Raw genomic sequence first — 17,344 nt, 5'->3', positions numbered from 1 at the left:
CATCTATTTACTGTGAAAAATGAGTGCAATTTCAACAATATAATATCTCATTTTTTGTCAGATTATTTTGCACAGAAGCTGCTGATTCACAACATTTTGCACAATGTTCTATATATGAATGGTTTAAATATGACCACAATGTGTATTAATTTTTTTTCCAGAGACTTGTATTCCATTCAGGGTGGGGAAAAAACTCTAAAGCAGCAGAAAATGTTCATACTTTGCAAAGTTATCTAGTGGGCTGGATGCGACCCTTTGACACCCCTAATTTAAAGACTGCGGTCAAGTGAGCCGGCGTTCGTCTTTTCGTGGTCAAACCAGCCGCACCAAAATTTCAAGTGCGCTCGTATTACAGAATGTATGGCAAATGCACGTAGTTCACTGATACGGAGCGAGTTTTCAAAATAAAACGTCGGTTATTCCAAGGCAGTAAAAACAGACATGCCAATGTGATAGGCCACATAGTCTAAAAGCTATTGATCTAAAATGCTAATTATTGTATTATGAAAAGGCTTGATGCTTTCATACCAATTTTTGACATTTTGCACCTCAAGACTACGTTTACTCTCACTGACTTAGTATCAAACATGTATCATTTGAGAGGAATTCTGCCTCAAAGTTTCTTCTTTTGCATTGGAAAACGGCACTATGTGCAATATTGACGCTACTGTAAAATCCCTTTGATCCATAATTTCTGACAAAAGTTAATACTATTGACCTCAGGACCATCCTAACTGTTCACTCAGTCAGTATCAAGCATATTTACTGTATCATTTTTGAGAAATTCAGCCTCAAAGTTACTTCTTTTGCATTGTGTCTGCTCAAAGTGATGCACATGCACATTTGATTCACATTGTCCATTGTATAACCTAGACTCCTTCTCCAGACTTATCTACAACATTCAAATATGTCCTGGCAGCATCATCACATTATTTATAGAAAGCCTCACGTGCCAAACATGTGTGACGTTAATAGATTAACATACATTATTTTTTTCAACCTGTGTAAAATTAATAAAAAAACTGATCAGCATCATAATAAATTAAATATAACATAAAGGATATGAATTGCACATTACACATCGTATAAGAATGACTCTACACTCATTTTTGTTATCATATTTATGTACTATGTTTTATATTTTTAAGATGTATTTATTTATTTTCTCTCTTAATTTCTGTATTATATATTTGTTTGTGTTGTATAATGTTTCTGCTTGTGTTGGGTTTGTACATAACCGTGTGGTTAATAAAGTTTTTTGTTTTTTTTTAAAGAATCATATCAACTTCCGGTGCACAGGGTCATGTTTTGCGTGAAGTTTCAGCTGTAAGATGTGATTGAGCTCAGCCACCACCTGAGTGAGTCGCTAACTTAAAAAAGAACACAAAAAACATCAACGTCCAACCTTAAAAAAGCGCAAAGGATGGTTTTATGATGGCGGAGTAAATCGATCAAACTAGGAGTAACGAGCTGAACAGCCTCAATGATGGAGGTGAAAATAAGCGATTAATGCTGTTACCGCCCACTGATGCCTGAACATAAAGACCCACCACCACCACAGGAGCAACAGTCAGCCCAAACCAGCACCAGAGGAAGGTCTGTGTGCTCCGGAGTGGACACGATGGGAGGTGCGATGGGACCGGTTCTACACTGGATGCAAGATGTCGCAGCTGTAACTCTCCTTAGAGCCCGGCGGACTTTAGTTCAGGCTGCGATTCTTCTCTGCGTGCTTGTCCTGCTGCTATGGGTCTCCATCTTTCTCTATGGCAGTTTCTACTACTCCTACATGCCCACTGTCAGCTTCTCCACCCCTGTGCACTTCTACTACACCTCTGACTGTGACGCCTCAGAGTCAGCACTTTGCTCATTCCCAACGGCCAACATCTCCTTCATGAAGAACGAGAGGGACCAGGTAATGGCCTTTGGGCAACCATATCGCATATCTTTGGACTTGGAGATGCCAGAGTCTCCGTCGAATGAGCAGCTGGGCATGTTCATGGTCAAGATGACGAGTTACGCCAAGAGTGGGAAGCCTGTCTCGTCTGTGGGACGATCAACAATGCTGCATTATCGCTCCAGCCTCCTGCAGACGCTGAATACTTTACTGTTCTCTCCTCTGCTCTTGACTGGGATTGCCGAGCAGAAGCAGCTCGTAGAAGTCGAGCTCTTCTCTGACTACAGGACAAATGCTTATCAACCCACTGTTGGCGCAATCATTGAGATCCAGTCCAAGCGCGTGCAGATCTACTCCTCTCAGCTTCGTATCCATGCTTACTTCACTGGTATACGATATGTTCTGTACAACTTCCCCCTGACATCTGCTGTGATCGGTGTGGCCACCAACTTCGCCTTCCTCAGTGTCCTTGTACTGTTGAGCTACCTGCAGTTCGTCTGGGGTGGACTCTGGCCTCCAGATCAAGTAAGGGTCAGGGTTATGATGGGGGATAACACCCGCATTCAGCAGAGGAGAGAGGAGGCTCGGAAGAGGATGGAGAAAGAAAACTCGCAGAAAGAACTTTACGCTCCCAGAGTGATCGGTTCTGTGAATGAGGCGTCTTATTTCCAAGCAAATGACACCGCGGAGGAGACGTCGTCAAAGAGGCCCTCAGTAGTCCCAGATGCCTCCGGGGCAGATGTGTCAGACACCAATGACGAAGGGTCCCATGTCTCTAAAATGCCAGAGGAGGAAGAGAGTTCAGATGTGTTGGATGGATGTCTGCCGCCTCACCAGGGCGAGACAGCAATCCGACAGAGACCTGGACCCTGGATGAGCCTGTGATTCATGGGACTGTGTGTACTAACAGTACTGCATGTACTCATAAGCCACATATTATGTAGGTGCGGATCTTGATAGACTCAAGCAAACCCAACTGTTTAAGTTGCCACAAACAGATGCATGAGTATATGATATGTGTATTATTTTGACTAACAGACTAGTCTTGTCTTGATAAGTTTACTTTATTTTCACTTTGACCTCAGCTCATGTCTTTCTGCTTATTGTCTGCTCAGTGGACGGACGGTCCTAGAGACACCTCTCAGTCTTATATTATGTTGTTCAGTCAGTTTTATTTATGCCTGTATTAGGATGCACTTCATTCCAGCTCTGGCTCATCCAGAAGTTTTGTCTGTAGGGATTTAGCATCAGTTTAACACCCCCTCATTTAAGTTAGTCTAACCGGACCATGTTTTATTGCTTTGATGGCGGCCTTTTTTTCACATTACAGCCAGCTTGTAGCCAAGGCACACAACCTGACAATCTTCCCACATTGACACACGCACAGTTTAAACATGAGTCAAATAGCTAGTTATTGAATGTAGCCGGCCTGTACTTGAAACAAAAGTAAGATTGACCACTCACAAACAGGCCTTGTGATCCTTTTTCTCAGAGCAATTAGATTTGGAAATTTTGCCCAAAGTAGCACCTTTGTTTTAATAACTTCCTAGAAAGAAAGTGACGTGTTGTGGGTCCAGCCTGAGGATATCATTTGTTGCACTTATTTGTTCATTTTCATCTTGCAAATAGAGAAGCTCTGTTTCAGTGTAATTGGCAATTTCACAGCCATGGCACAATTAGTTAACGATATGACGCTTTTACTAATTTCAGGTTCATTCCATCTGTTCTTTGTATTCAGCATCTGTTACAGTTTTGTTTAATGTTGTGAACATTGTATTTATTGTGCTTTCATATAACAGCAAAGCACCAAGATATTTTAGATGAGTCTTTTAAGTAATATATGTTTGCTAATATGTCTGTTACTTAAATATGTCTGTATTTAAGATTAAGGAACATTATAAAAAGTTATTGTAAGTGAAGTTACTGTTTGTTTTGAGATTGGTACTGGTTGGTAGAGCTAATGAAGAGAATCTCCAAGCACAGTCTCCATATAGTTAACCCACAGGTACATGTAATGGGAGGTTGGGGTTTAAGCAAGATTATGAAAGGGTTGTGTTGATTTAGGATTTGTACCAAAGATATAGTTCTCATCTTTCAATTTGTATTCTGTCATGCAGGTTATCCTTGTATTTGCCTTGAAGTTCCCTGTATAAGTCTTATTTATGTGTTGACACTGCATTAAAGAAATATACACACACAGTGGTGCAGTTTTCTTTCTTTATTGTCACAGATCAAGTCTTGGGTGACATTTCATTGTCAGGTAATAGCACAATTCCAGCTAGCACTAACATTTCTGTCTGATTTAGAAAAATCTCATTGTTCAGTGCTTTAAAGAATGGCTAACAAACAGTTAGTTTGAAGTCTGACAATCACTGAGTTTGTCATTTTTGCATACTATATCAGATTTTCAGAGCACAATCAGAAATATAGACATGATGTAAAAACGTGGCTTCTGTCAGTGTGCACAAACCTGTTGCTTTTATGTAGGAAAAAGAAGAAGAAAAAAACATTTTTTAATTGGTACCTCAAAATGTTCACTGTTAAAATACAAAATAATTAATAGTGTCCTCCTGAATCTACAATTTATTTAGTATTTCCTTTCTTTACATGCTACAACGTGGATATACACAGTAACTATGGTCTACTTTTCATATGTTAAACAAAAGTCAAATAATCCTCAGAATGAAAGTGAGAATTTAGTGGCAAATTGTGACTTTGTGGGACAAATCTGGTCAGAATATTATTAGAGATGATATATTGATGACGGGCCCCTCGGTCACACAATGACAGTATAAGACAGCTTATTTAAATTATTATAGTAAAATGAAAATATGAAATTTAAACAAATGTTGAGTAAAAAATTCTAATATGTAAAACTGGTCAAGTTGATGGTAAAAATTTATATTTTTAAAGGTGATTTTGCAATATAAAGTATTAAGGTCAACTTAAGAAAAAATTGTGTTGAAATTTGTAAGTAAACAGGTCAACAATTTGTGCTCTCTTATAAACTTCGAAAAACTATTAAGACACAACTGCATATAAGAGATTTTCTCACTGCAACTTCAGAGGACACTTTCAGGAACATTTCAGTCGTATATTTATACACTATAAAGTCCTACTCACTGATTCTGTTATGGCAACAAATCCTCAGATTTCCTCACTGTTCACTGTTGATGCAGTTAGTAAGTTTATGGGAGTCATCTCTGAGGATTTCTGGATTTGTGGGTGTTGTCCAGTATAACAGAATCAAGGAATTTATCTAAATACATACAGTATATTTGAATGATATAACAGAAAGTTCTACTTTACATGCTCATTGAACCTTTTGAACTGCCTAATCGCACACATTAGAGTAGTTGTGTTTAATAGGAAGCTGATTGAACAAATACATTAGCAGTGTGTTTATGCTGTTAGAAACAGTCACATTTCCAGTGAAAGACCTGGCATGCAGCCTATTTTAATCAATTTCCCTATGCTTTGTTAAAAAGGGCTCAAAATACCCAGAAACATATATTGGGGCATGACGTTTAATCTTGTTTATGGAACATTTTCCTGGTAAACAGAGGAATCTGAGAGCTGCATTCATGCTTTGCTTCAAATCAGAACCTCGTAGCAATGATATTAAAGCCCATTAGCAGTCTTTATTCAAAGCCACAGCCCCAATCTATCAGATGAATTATGCATTGGTCTGGATAAGGAGTGCACTAATTGACTTAAGCCATCCATCACTTGTATTAAAGCCTTGCTGTATTTAGCCTCAGCAGGTACAGATATGATCTCAGATTCTGCTGTAGCAAGAATTTGTGAATCCTTTTTTTTTTGTTTCAGTATTTTCACTATGAAGTAATAACTCACACATAACCTTGGAGTTGGAGTTTTTTTGTATTATTCCCCTGAAAACTCACCACATATATTTATCAAGTAGAAATACATGCCTGCCTGTATTGATTTGATCTGAGATATGCTGTAAAATCCCCAACATATGTCTTAGACTATAAAATAAAATTTTGAGCCAATTCAGACCTGTTGACATAAATTAATTGTTTTTAAAAAAGCAATTCACATTTTTTCTGTTATTGCAAATAATCATTAAAACGCATTCAGAGTATTAAACATTTAAATCAAACACTCAGTAATTAAACATATTTTATTTCAGGATCCACATTTTTAATTTTAATTTTTGTCTTTTCCTTTCCCCCTTCTATGAAGTCTTAAATAATAATTTATTTGTGTTTTATATTAAAGATGATACAATTGGCGTTACCATATATGGACCAAATACCATCAGCATGATGCGCACCGCTCTGCTTTAAGTGCTCCACTTGAGTGACGTCCTGCACTGCCAGGCCTCTCCACAGCTAAAGGTCACTTTGTTCCTTGACCCTAACTGTTGTGCTCCTCCTCAGGGCGTACCTCTGTGACCTCAGCTGTGGTCTCACTTGCTGCCTTTGACGCATCCTCTTCCTGTTCATCATCTGAGCAGTCCGCCCAGCGTCCAACCCTCCTCACTCCCTCGCCCACCACTGGGGCATTAATACAGGGGTTATGGTCATAGATTACCAATTTCAAGCCCTGCATGTGAGATAGACCTGGAAACTGGTATATTTTGTTCCGATCCACATCAATGACAGCTAGAAAATGCATTTCCAACAACACCGGCGGGAACTCTGCCAGCTCGTTCCCAGCAAGCCAGATACTTCGTAGCTCTTCCAGCTGTCCAAGTTCTTTTGGTAAACTCCTTATTTGGTTATAGCCAAGGTGCAGGGTCTTGAGATTGGAGAGCTCACAAACCACCTTTGGGAAAACAGTAAAGCAATTAGTCTCCAGCCACAGAGTGTTAAGTTCCTTGAGGTCTCCCAGTTCTCTGGGGAGGTGGTAAAGCCTGTTGTTACCCAGGTAAAGGATGCTGAGCTGAGGCAATCTGCAAACAGCTGCAGGTAGCTCTTCAAAGCAGTTAAAGTCAAGGGCCAGGAGCTGCAGCTTCTTCAGGCCCTGCAGTTCGGCTGGTAAGCTACTGAGGTTGTTGTCACTCAGGTAAAGCTTCACCAGCTCATCAAAGACACAGGCGGTAACAGGCAGTCGACGCAACTGTCGGCTGCTCAGGTCCAGGGTCCGATCAAGAGGCATCTCCTTCAGGTCCCCGACTAGGAAGCGCTGACAGCGCTCTGAGGGAATGAAGGCAATGACACCTCTCATGGCGTTCCCCATTTTGCTCACTCTCTGTGACACACCAATGGTCCTCCACATCAATTTAGAGCCAAACGAGGATTGCAGAGAGGCAGGCTGTTGGCGTCTTCAAGTAAATTTCATGGTGTTCCATTAAAGCTCTGCCACCGTCACTCTGGAGTTATTGATCTTGATAATATGCAAAAGCAAAACCAATTTGTAACACAGAATCACCATGAAACTCCACATAGCAGCAATCAGATGGATATGATGCTAAATTAAAACATGCGTGTGAGTTATTAACAATAAAAATAAGCATAGCCAGTTGTCAACAAGAAAACAGGAAAAACAATCAGCATGAAGATGATCATAATGAGAATTGAAAAACACCTACTTTCTATTGTCTTCCTGCTGATGTCCATCACTCTCAGCATCTCGAACAGTAAGCCATTTGTTTATCCAACTTAATGAGCTGAGAATGTTTTATATTCCCTGGGCAGATATTCCCCAGCGCAGTACACTCACTGGCTCTGAGCTTTGCCCGGACATTCAAGGCGATAGCAACCACTAGCTGCTTTCTCCTCCCCATTTGTGCCTAATGACTTTCCCCCCTTCTTCTCCGAGATGACAGATGTGGGAGAGAGTGAGACAGGGAGGGGCAGGGTGTCATGGATAAGCATAAGAAGTGCTCTCTGATGAAAGAGCAACAAAGGTCATTTACAATCTGTTTTAATCAGTCCGGACGCAGTCGTGGGTCTGTGGCAGCGGACCAGGAAAGTTGGAAAATGACAAAGTAAGAATTTGTCACTGTTCTTGGAAGGCGAATGAAGAAGTCTGTTGGTGTTTTGCTCTGATTTTGACAGAAATAAATCAAACCATTGGAATGTTTTGAGTTATTAAGGGAGAAGTGTTTTAAGTTACTGCTTAAAGAGGCATCTTGAGGAGTGGTGGAGAGAATATGGCAGTGTAGATCTATGTTTTCTTAGTGCCACATTGTGTATGCCTGTTTGATTTGTATGCAGATCCTTCGTGGCATGATTGTGCAGTCAAGACTTCAGTGCGATAGCAACTCTTAAAATCATCCAAATCCAAGTACTCATTTATTAGTTTTCCATAAATGTTCCTATTTATGATGTTATGGGAAGATGTATTCCCGAACTGTAAGAAGTGGCATATCACCAGATCCTGTCTGAGGTGTGATTTGGCCATGCTATCAGCATAACTTTATTAAGTCTATTTTCTAATAAGATAAGACTGGGTAGGAATTTCATTTTGCTTATCATAAGGGGCACTGGTCCTCCAACTCGTCTGTTTTTTGTTCACTGACAGATTGTTTTTAGCACTTGTCCCTCTCCTTATCTGCTCACTGACCGAGGGCCTATAACCGGCACCGGTACAATGCAGACCGAGCAGACTGAAACAACCATGTGACTACCATAGTCAACATTTTTCATTTTTTCAATGATCTCATTAGGTAATTATTGGAGGTCACCAATAATTTAGTTACATTCCTGCTTTTCCTGCTGTGACAAATCAAAATATCTGCTGTGAAAACGTCTACAAAGGATCTTTATTTCTTGACCAACTTTTCTGTTGTTTCTAAAGTTAATGTCATTGCTCGGATTACTAAAGCATCTATATGACAACTGAACCACGCCATCCACCGACACAGCTCTGAGGCTGGGTGGGCTTATGATGTAAGAAGGTGAAAGGTCAGCCAGCCTCAGGACCAGATGGCTGAGGAGACTCCTTTCTGTGTTCAACTCTCGCAGGCAAAAGCTTTATAATGTTAACAGGCAGAGTCACTCTTTTAATAGTGCTCCAGATAGATTTGATAGATTTTCAAAAACAACAATTTAGAAGTAAAGGATTGTGGACTTATTCCTTAAACTCATAACTTTCCTCCTCTTCAGCAGATGAATCTTAAAGCAGCCCTCCAGTGTCAAATCCAAACATTCAAGTGAAGTAACATCACATTTTTGCGTTGGGACAGGGGGCTTTAATATTTTTAGTTCTTTGCAAGCTAATAAACTAGCTCATTCATTGTTTCTTGTAACATGTATCATCATAGTGAGTTGAGTTGAAAAAAACCATTACTGAACTGAGTTAAACAAACAGCTGTCTTGTTATTGTAATACTATGAACAGATTACTGAGAGAAGCTCAACATTGGCTGAGCTCCACATTTCCATATTAAAACACATTTATGATCACAGGAGGAAGGCAGTATAACTTCACAGTGGTGTCACTGCTCATAACTAATACTAAATTGATATAGCTTAATACAGGTATATTTGAGTTGTTTTTGCTCTGTTCTTGTGGAGTGTGCAGCACTCAGCAGAAGGATTACACTTTGATTAGGCAGTTTTGTGTACGGAAGTGGTAAGCAGGTTGTAAGGTCAGAGGGTAAAGGCTATCCCTCTTTCGATTGAGAGTACACACAGCCATCTTGGATCTAACGAAGAGAAGGGAAATTGATGCGGTGAGGGTATTTAACGTATTTCTCGTTTCATTAAAGCGGCTCGGTACACTTTTAACTCTTCAGCATGAGCTATTTGCCTCGCTGTTTCCCACCGTTTCGACACGGAGCGAGTCTTTAGCCTTTAGCTCCAGCAGATATTCACTGCTGCTGCTGCAAACGAAGCGTAAACTGAGCCCGAGAAAAAGGGACAGCTGACTGTGGAGATATGGAGGCACAGAGGGCCCAAATTACTGTTTGATAGTGGCCGCTGCTTGGTAGTCACGTCAAGGTATTTTGGAGCTGTAAAGATATGGAAATCCTCTGGTACCTTGCTCCCTGTTAGCTTAGCTGTAGTGAAGCTAGTTAAGCTAATGCAAAGTGATTACAGGCAGCTAGCCTGCTAACGTTAGCCACAGCAGCTTGTTAGCACTGCTGCTGTTATTTAGATGAGAAGACTCACAAGGTAACACATACTAACACTCAAACAAGTTTAACAAGCAAGTCAACACTTAGGTCTGCTGTCAGCTGGTTTAATCTTTCTCTGTAAAGATCATTAGTTTGTTTGGTATGGTTCAACTTTGTCATTCTGTTTGTAAAGCAGTTCAAAACTTTACTTTAATACCCCAACATGCCAATTGTGTCAAACTGAAGAACTTCTTAGTTTGAATTTATGATGCACCATTCATTTTCCATGTGAGTTAAAGGTGTCTTGTGGTTAAATATTTTATTCAGGAAGGCTTCTCTCATCTTAACTCCTGTAATTTGGTTAATGCTGTGTCCTCTGTGTTATTAACACCACAGGACTTTGAATTTCACTGTGAATGAATGAGGTACAAATTAAATTATTAACATCATTGTTATGTAGTCTCAGTGAAGTGCTGAAACAACCTGCTGTAGATTAAATTGTATGTGATGCTGTCAGATATTAGAAATATATTTCATGGGAACTACTAAAGAGGAAATTTAATGGGAACAATGGGATTCAAGCAGATGTCAGTGTGTTAATATTAGAAATGCAATGGTCAGTGTGAAGTTGTTTTTGTCTCCTTGCTTGATTGCAATCAATGATCTTTTGACACTATGGTGTCAACCACATTCCTTAAACAGCAGCTCTGTTCTAACTCTCTCTCTCTCTCTGCAGGTGACGAAAGGCATGTTTGGTGCTAGAAAGAAATTTGTAGAGTTCGTCGAGGTAGTCGATAACGACTTTACTGATGAAAACATGTACTACAACCAGCCGTCGATGTTCCCACATCGGTCGGACAAAGATGTGAGTTTTGTTCTGTGTCTAAAACTTTCATTCTTTAAATGAACATATAGAGGAGACATTTTTCTGTTGTCTTATGTGTCTGTGAATGTTTCCCTTCAGATGCTGTCTTCTCCCTCACCATCATCATCAGGTCAGCTGTCGCAGCTTGGTGCAAGTTTGTACGGTCCACAAAGTGAGTTTTACACAGTCCTGCATACACAACAGTTTTCTTCACAGTATGTAGCATACCAGGATAAAATCCACATTTGAATATTGTGAGCATGATAGTAGTCAGACTTAGTTTAACTGTTATTTAGGGGAACTCTGACAAGTAAAACCAGAGTTACTGAAAGTTTGAATGTGTAACATTTTGCTGAAGTCAGCCAGTTTTCTCTGGGTTGTGTGACAGCATCTATTTCTCTTCTTTGTTTCTGCAGGTGCACTCGGCTTTTCGGTAAGGGGCATGGGGAACAATACACCTCAGTTAAACCGAAATTTAACGCAAGGCACCCAGCTACCAAGTCATATCACCCCCACAACAGGGGTCCCCACCATGTCCCTCCATACTCCTCCATCACCAAGCAGGTGTGTATGAAGGTGTTTCTTGCTCTTTTGTCTGTTAGCAGCCACAATTTGGACACACTTGTCTGGTTTACAACAGTAAATAAGACCTGCAAATAAAAATGGCAGTTGACATGAAATAAGCAAAACATTTGAATGTACTAAATCAGACCTGGTCATGTGTCAACAGGGGGACCTTGCCGATGAACACGAGGAACATGCTGAACCACTCTCAGGTCGGTCAAGGTATTGGTATGAGCGGCAGGACCAATAGTATGGGCAGCTCGGGGCTGGGCAGCCCTAACCGCAGCTCGCCCAGTATCATCTGTATGCCCAAACAGCAACCAGCACGCCAGCCGTTCACCATAAACAGGTACGTGGATTGAGTTAGTATACCTCGCATGTCTGCTCCTGCTGATGAGTGTAATGTATTCCTGTAGATATCTGCCTGTCCTTTGTGTCTGCTACAGTTCCTGATATAAAATGAGGAATATATGAATGAATGTATGATGAATATACAACCTTGTTTTTTACTTTTAAGGTAAGTTAGTGTGCGGAAGCAGTCCTTAATATTTGGTTTTGGTTTCCTCTTTCTCTGCAGCATGTCAGGATTTGGAATGAACCGCAATCAGGCTTTTGGGATGAACAACTCATTATCAAGCAACATCTTCAATGGCACAGGTTAGTGTGTATAACCAAAGTATCATTATATGTGTTATTATTTAGGTTTTCTGTAAACAAACACATCTGGGTTGAAATCGGTTTAAAAAAAATATAAACTACACAAGAATCACTGTAAAAACACCACTTGTTTCATAATACTGAATTATTAGTTCAATTAGTTCGAGGGATAATTTGCAGTGTATTTTTTCACAATTTTTCTTAAAATAGTTTAAATAGGCTTCAGGAAGCACAACCACTTTTGTATGCGTGTCCTGAACATTTTTTTTTACAAAGTTGTGTCTTTGATTGCTGAAACAGACAAGGAGTTAATACAAGTTGTTACTGAGGGGCACCTATTATTGGATTGCATTGTAGAAAGGTTACTTTATGAAATAATTTTTTTCTACGTAATTACATAGATGACTGGTGCTTACGGTGACATTACATGTTAGAAGTTGTTAACCTTCCTATTGCTGCAGATGGGAGTGAAAATGTAACGGGACTGGATCTGTCAGACTTCCCTGCATTAGCAGACAGGAGTCGGAGAGAAGGGACCGGAAACCCAACACCGGTGCTCAACCCACTGGCTGGAAGGGCTCCTTATGGTAGGCCATTAGGCTGCCGAATTGTCTCATTTTTACACACATTAAACCATAGGCGGTAGGGTCCCATAGGAGAGAAAATCAGTTTCTTGAGTGGAAACTTGATACGAGTGAAGGATATGTTCCAGTACACATCTAAGTCCACAGAAACAAGAATTTCCAATAATATGATTTTGTAGTGATGTATTGCTTATTCCACCTCTTTATTGTATTCATCGTCATAAAGTTGGCATGGTGACGAAGCCATCTACTGAACAAACACAGGATTTCTCAATCCACAATGAGGACTTCCCTGCACTGCCTGGCCCAAACTATAAGGACCCTACGTTGAACAACGATGACAGCAAAACTGTAAGTGTGTGACTGATGGCTCTGCACCAGAGTCTGGCAGGATGCCTGTTTCTGTGTGTCAGGGTTAAACAGTAAAGACCTTTTTTTTCTGTGTTTAAAACAGTTTTTTTCTTTGTTTCCTGCAGAACTTGAACTCCACAAGCAAGAGCACATCCAATGCAGATGGGCCCAAGTTCCCTGGAGACAAGACGGCCTCAGCACAGAACAACAATCAGAAGAAAGGGATCCAGGTGTTGCCCGATGGTGAGACCTCTCAGCCAATCGTATCGCTCCAATTCCACTGAGACATCCCTTCTTAATCGCACAACATTGGGTGAGGCAGTTGGGCTCTCTACCCTGCATTTTGGGTTAAATAATTATTGGATAGGCTACAGTGAGGAAACCAAAAGAAAATGTTCAGTATGTTACAGACCATCATCATCTTTCCATTAGTCTGTCTGTGACTATCAGTTGTTAAAAAATAATTGGCTTGGTTTGCTCTCCAGTGCGTGCTCAAAGTGTGGTTTAGAAATATGGAGGTAATGTATTGACAGTAAGTATTTACTGTAGATCACAGCCCACTTTCAGCGGTTTGTTGAACTCTGTATTATGCTGCCGCTGCAGGCCGGGTGACAAACATTCCCTCAGGAATGGTGACAGACCAATTCGGCATGATTGGCCTTCTGACGTTTATCCGGGCAGCAGAGACTGATCCGGGGATGGTCCATCTGGCGCTAGGAAGTGACCTCACAACACTGGGACTCAACTTAAACTCACCAGAGTAAGACAGCTGTTCTACCATAAATAAAATTTTTTAGGACAGATAACAGTCAAAATCAGTAACCAAGTTTTATCAAGTGGTAGGTTTAAGCTGCAGTCATCCATTAAAAGTATGACAGATAAATTGATTAATCATTAACTTTGTTAAACGTTAATAACTAGTCGTTCATGCAATATAAAATGTGTTTTGGGCACAAAAGATTACAATGGCATTTGTACAACTTTTGTTTTCACTGAATGAATCTTGTTTAAACTAAAGGAAAACAAGTCTTTCTTTTTACTGGCATGCCATTTTTAAAATTAATTTGTAGCATTTTTATCAAGTTAAAAAGGCATATGATATATTAACTGGAGACATCTTTAGCAGTTTAATCCAAATGTTTTGAAGCCAAACAATCACACTGTGGGCCCAAATCTGTAAAGTTTATATCTAGAGAACATTTAAACATAGCTTACGCTGACCAAAGTGCTGTATAAAAGTACATTTAATTATAAAATAAAAAGTATAAAAACACAGAGAAACAATAAACAACAAAGGATAAACACAGAATTATATACATCGCAACAGACTGAAAAATTAGTGGGCCAGAAAGGCCAGTGAATAAAATAGTTTCTTTAGCCAAGATTTAAAAACAGATGGAGGGAGCACATCAAATATCTCACAGCAACTGGTTCCACAGTCACAGAGCAGCAACCGCAAAAGCTCACTCACCTTTTAGTTTTAGTTGTGACTGTGGGATTTACAAGAGAGATATGTTGTCAGACCGAAGAGACCTGAGAGCTGAGTGCCAGTGAATAAGGTCTGTGATATAAGATGGGGCCTGACCATTAAGAAGCTTGAAAAACGATCAGCAAGGCCTTCAATTGAATTCCAAAAATTAAAAGGGAGCCAATAAAGACAGGATTGGACTGGCATGATGTACTTCACCTTTTAGTACCAGTCAGCATCCTCGCAGCTGAATTTTGGACCATCTGTAGATGAGTTAATGACGACTGGGGAAGAGAACCGCAAAAGTCCAATCGTGATTGAATGAGAATGACTTTTTCCATATCATCGAAAAACAGAATTGACTTTAGTTTGTCAGTTTTTCCTCATTTTACTGCCCACAATATTGTTACTACTAGTGACAAGTAATGTGGAAAATACCCAAAGTGCAAAACATGTGACAGCATTCAAGATTCACACAAACACAACTTCTATGCAATAAACTAAATGACATGATGACCATATTTCCCCCCCTTGCTGGTGTAGCACTACAGAGTAGCTCAGGCCCAATTGGTTTCTAAAATAGTTAAAACTTTAGTTACAGGTTTATGCTTTTAAAAGTATTTTAATATGCAGTGCAGCCAGTTTGAGTGTCTTACTCAGTAATTAGTTAATTGGGGAGGTTTATTTCTTGTGGATTGCATGTAACCGATCATTGTATTGATGTGAATTGTTGCGTGTCCAGCAAATATTCTGCTGTTGATGTTATTGTGGTGACTTGTTTTCCTGACAGAAACCTGTATCCCAAGTTCGCCTCTCCCTGGGCTTCAGCACCTTGTCGACCGCAGGACATTGGTAAGACATTAACTAGATTTCAAGATTTGGAAGAGTCAGGCCAGTCTGCAGACATTTAGATGATGACAGACAGGAAGTACATAAACATGTAATAATTACGGTTGGAGAGCTGCTAATGGTAATTTCTCTTATTTTTCAGACTTTCATGTTCCATCGGAGTACTTAACCAACATCCACATAAGGGACAAGGTAATGATGAGTTTGACAATGGTGCCAAAACAAATGGTTGCAGTCCTCAAGAAGTACATGTGGGTACCAAAGTCATTCTTCTCATTCTGTCTTTGCTGTCCTGCTTCTCCTGTAGCTGGCTTCAATTAAACTAGCACGATACGGTGAAGACCTGCTGTTCTACCTGTACTACATGAATGGTGGAGACTTGCTACAGCTTCTGTCAGCAGTAGAGCTGTGAGTAGTTGACCTTTTTGAATGGCGATAACTTCAGAAATATGATCCAAGTTTATTCTGTAAAAGGTTTTTCTTCACAGAAGGATTGTAATAATTTTTCGTCTCCATCTGGACGTTGCCAGCAATTTAAATTTCTACAAATGGCCTTTGTGGCTAATGTGTGTGTCAAGCTGTGGTTGATGATGTTCTGGGATGAAAATGAAATGACGGTCAAAGGCTAGTTTTTTTTATAATTCCTCTTTCATAATTTCTCTCTCCAGCTTTAACCGGGACTGGCGGTATCACAAAGAGGAGCGGGTTTGGATCACAAGGGCGCCTGGCATGGAGCCTACACTGAAGACCAACACCTACGAGAGGGGAACCTACTACTTCTTTGATTGTCTTAACTGGAGGAAAGTAGCCAAGGTGAGAGTCTGCACCTTTCCACTTTATTCATCAGGTGAAGTGGCATATTAGCGGTGTTTTGTTATGGATTAGTTTGTTTCCTATCGTGTTAATATTGTGTCTGCATCTCTCAGGAGTTTCATTTGGAGTATGATAAGCTGGAAGAGAGGCCACACGTGCCAACAACGTTCAACTACAACCCAGCCCAGCAGGCCTTCTAAGGCCCGACCAGTCCAAAGGCCACAGCTGTTCCTGCACACAACGCTGTTGTCCAGGGAGTGCGCTGTGGTTCACACAGCTTGGTTTTTATTCCTGGAGGATTTGGCTATTTGACTGCGGGGGGTCGTCGCCACCATCAAAACTGCCCTGCCTTTCCAAATTACATGCTGCCCAAAACACCAACACTTGTTCTGTTTTTATTCTTTATGTTCCTCCTGTTTTTTTTTTGTCTTGTTTCCAGCAGGGTCTGTGTTATGTTTACGTCTCTGAATCTGAAGTCTGTTTTCTCCAAGAGGAGGACTCACCTTGTGGCACGGGACAGTGACAGAACAAGGGTTACGCCTCATATTTACAAGTGTTAAGAACAGAAAACAGGCGGGGAGTTAACATCCTCAGACGCAAGTGAAAGGGTGAAAGAAATGCAATGTTTATTGTTGCACTATATTTAGTAATAAAAGAACACAAAATTTGTTTGTGCTTTTTTATGTGAAACACTCCCTGATTTTTTTTTTTTTTTTCTCTTCCCATTTTTCTTTTGGGTTCGGGGGAGTGCATGCAACTTTTCCTCATGCATCCCTCTTCGTTCCTACTTTTTTTCCGTTTACATTGATTCCTCCAATCTTCTGTATTTGCACCACCAAACTGTTTTCTGTCTCATTCTGTTTCCCCCTCTGTCTGTCTCTCTATATGTGAGTTTTGTGCCAGTTGAACATGGACACAAATCTGGGAGACTACTTTGGGTTCCACAAATGTGGACAAATCCTCGCAGAGGCTAAACAGCTACACAAAACACTTTCCAGTCTTTGTTACAATTTTGTAAGAAATGTGTACATTTTTTGTTTCTTTGCATCACATAAATTAGTATATGTATGTACGAATGTGTATATATGATTGCTATATATATATATATGTATGTATATATATATATATGACATCTATTTTGGAAGAATTTTTGCCCTGCCTTGCATCTCGTTTTTATGAGGTGAGCATGGATGCAATATGTGGACGTAACAGGACATTTCTGGATCTGCTGGACAGGGTGTCACATGGCACTACGGGCACTTACATCA

At 40.2% G+C, this 17,344-nt stretch overlaps 3 protein-coding genes across 3 annotated transcripts; 2 read left to right on the top strand and 1 right to left on the bottom strand.

Annotated features, from left to right (window-relative positions):
* Positions 1-1,415: 1,415 nt before the first annotated feature.
* Positions 1,416-4,081, top strand: LOC133982563 (seipin-like). Its single transcript, XM_062421628.1, has one exon. The coding sequence runs from the start codon at positions 1,529-1,531 to the stop codon at positions 2,777-2,779; it is 1,251 nt and encodes a 416-aa protein (XP_062277612.1). The 5' UTR covers positions 1,416-1,528; the 3' UTR covers positions 2,780-4,081.
* Positions 4,082-6,277: 2,196 nt separating this feature from the next.
* lrrc10 (leucine rich repeat containing 10) lies at positions 6,278-7,102 on the bottom strand. The gene has a single exon (XM_062420866.1). The coding sequence runs from the start codon at positions 7,100-7,102 to the stop codon at positions 6,278-6,280; it is 825 nt and encodes a 274-aa protein (XP_062276850.1).
* A 2,385-nt stretch (positions 7,103-9,487) lies between these two features.
* Positions 9,488-16,766, top strand: cnot2 (CCR4-NOT transcription complex, subunit 2). The gene is made up of 15 exons (XM_062420143.1): positions 9,488-9,541; positions 10,662-10,790; positions 10,890-10,962; positions 11,207-11,354; positions 11,521-11,703; positions 11,932-12,011; positions 12,473-12,598; positions 12,822-12,946; positions 13,072-13,189; positions 13,550-13,706; positions 15,205-15,266; positions 15,406-15,455; positions 15,571-15,671; positions 15,932-16,076; positions 16,190-16,766. The coding sequence occupies exons 2-15, from the start codon at positions 10,674-10,676 to the stop codon at positions 16,274-16,276; spliced, it is 1,572 nt and encodes a 523-aa protein (XP_062276127.1). The 5' UTR covers positions 9,488-9,541; positions 10,662-10,673; the 3' UTR covers positions 16,277-16,766.
* Positions 16,767-17,344: the final 578 nt, after the last annotated feature.

This window comes from Scomber scombrus, chromosome 6 (genome assembly GCF_963691925.1).
Source record: "Scomber scombrus chromosome 6, fScoSco1.1, whole genome shotgun sequence".
Lineage (NCBI taxonomy): Eukaryota > Metazoa > Chordata > Actinopteri > Scombriformes > Scombridae > Scomber > Scomber scombrus.
Note: the sequence above shows the minus strand (reverse complement) of the source record. Positions and strands in the feature narration are given on the sequence as shown.

What these genes read in the sequence shown, in the direction of transcription:
- lrrc10 (XM_062420866.1), bottom strand. Translation starts at nt 7,102, where the DNA reads ATGGGGAACGCCATGAGAGGTGTCATTGCCTTCATTCCCTCAGAGCGC.
- LOC133982563 (XM_062421628.1), top strand. Translation starts at nt 1,529, where the DNA reads ATGCCTGAACATAAAGACCCACCACCACCACAGGAGCAACAGTCAGCC.
- cnot2 (XM_062420143.1), top strand. Translation starts at nt 10,674, where the DNA reads ATGTTTGGTGCTAGAAAGAAATTTGTAGAGTTCGTCGAGGTAGTCGAT. An exon ending in CACATCGGTCGGACAAAGAT is followed by an intron (nt 10,791 to 10,889) that starts GTGAGTTTTGTT and finishes GTTTCCCTTCAG; the next exon opens with ATGCTGTCTTCTCCCTCACC. An exon ending in ACAACGATGACAGCAAAACT is followed by an intron (nt 12,947 to 13,071) that starts GTAAGTGTGTGA and finishes TGTTTCCTGCAG; the next exon opens with AACTTGAACTCCACAAGCAA.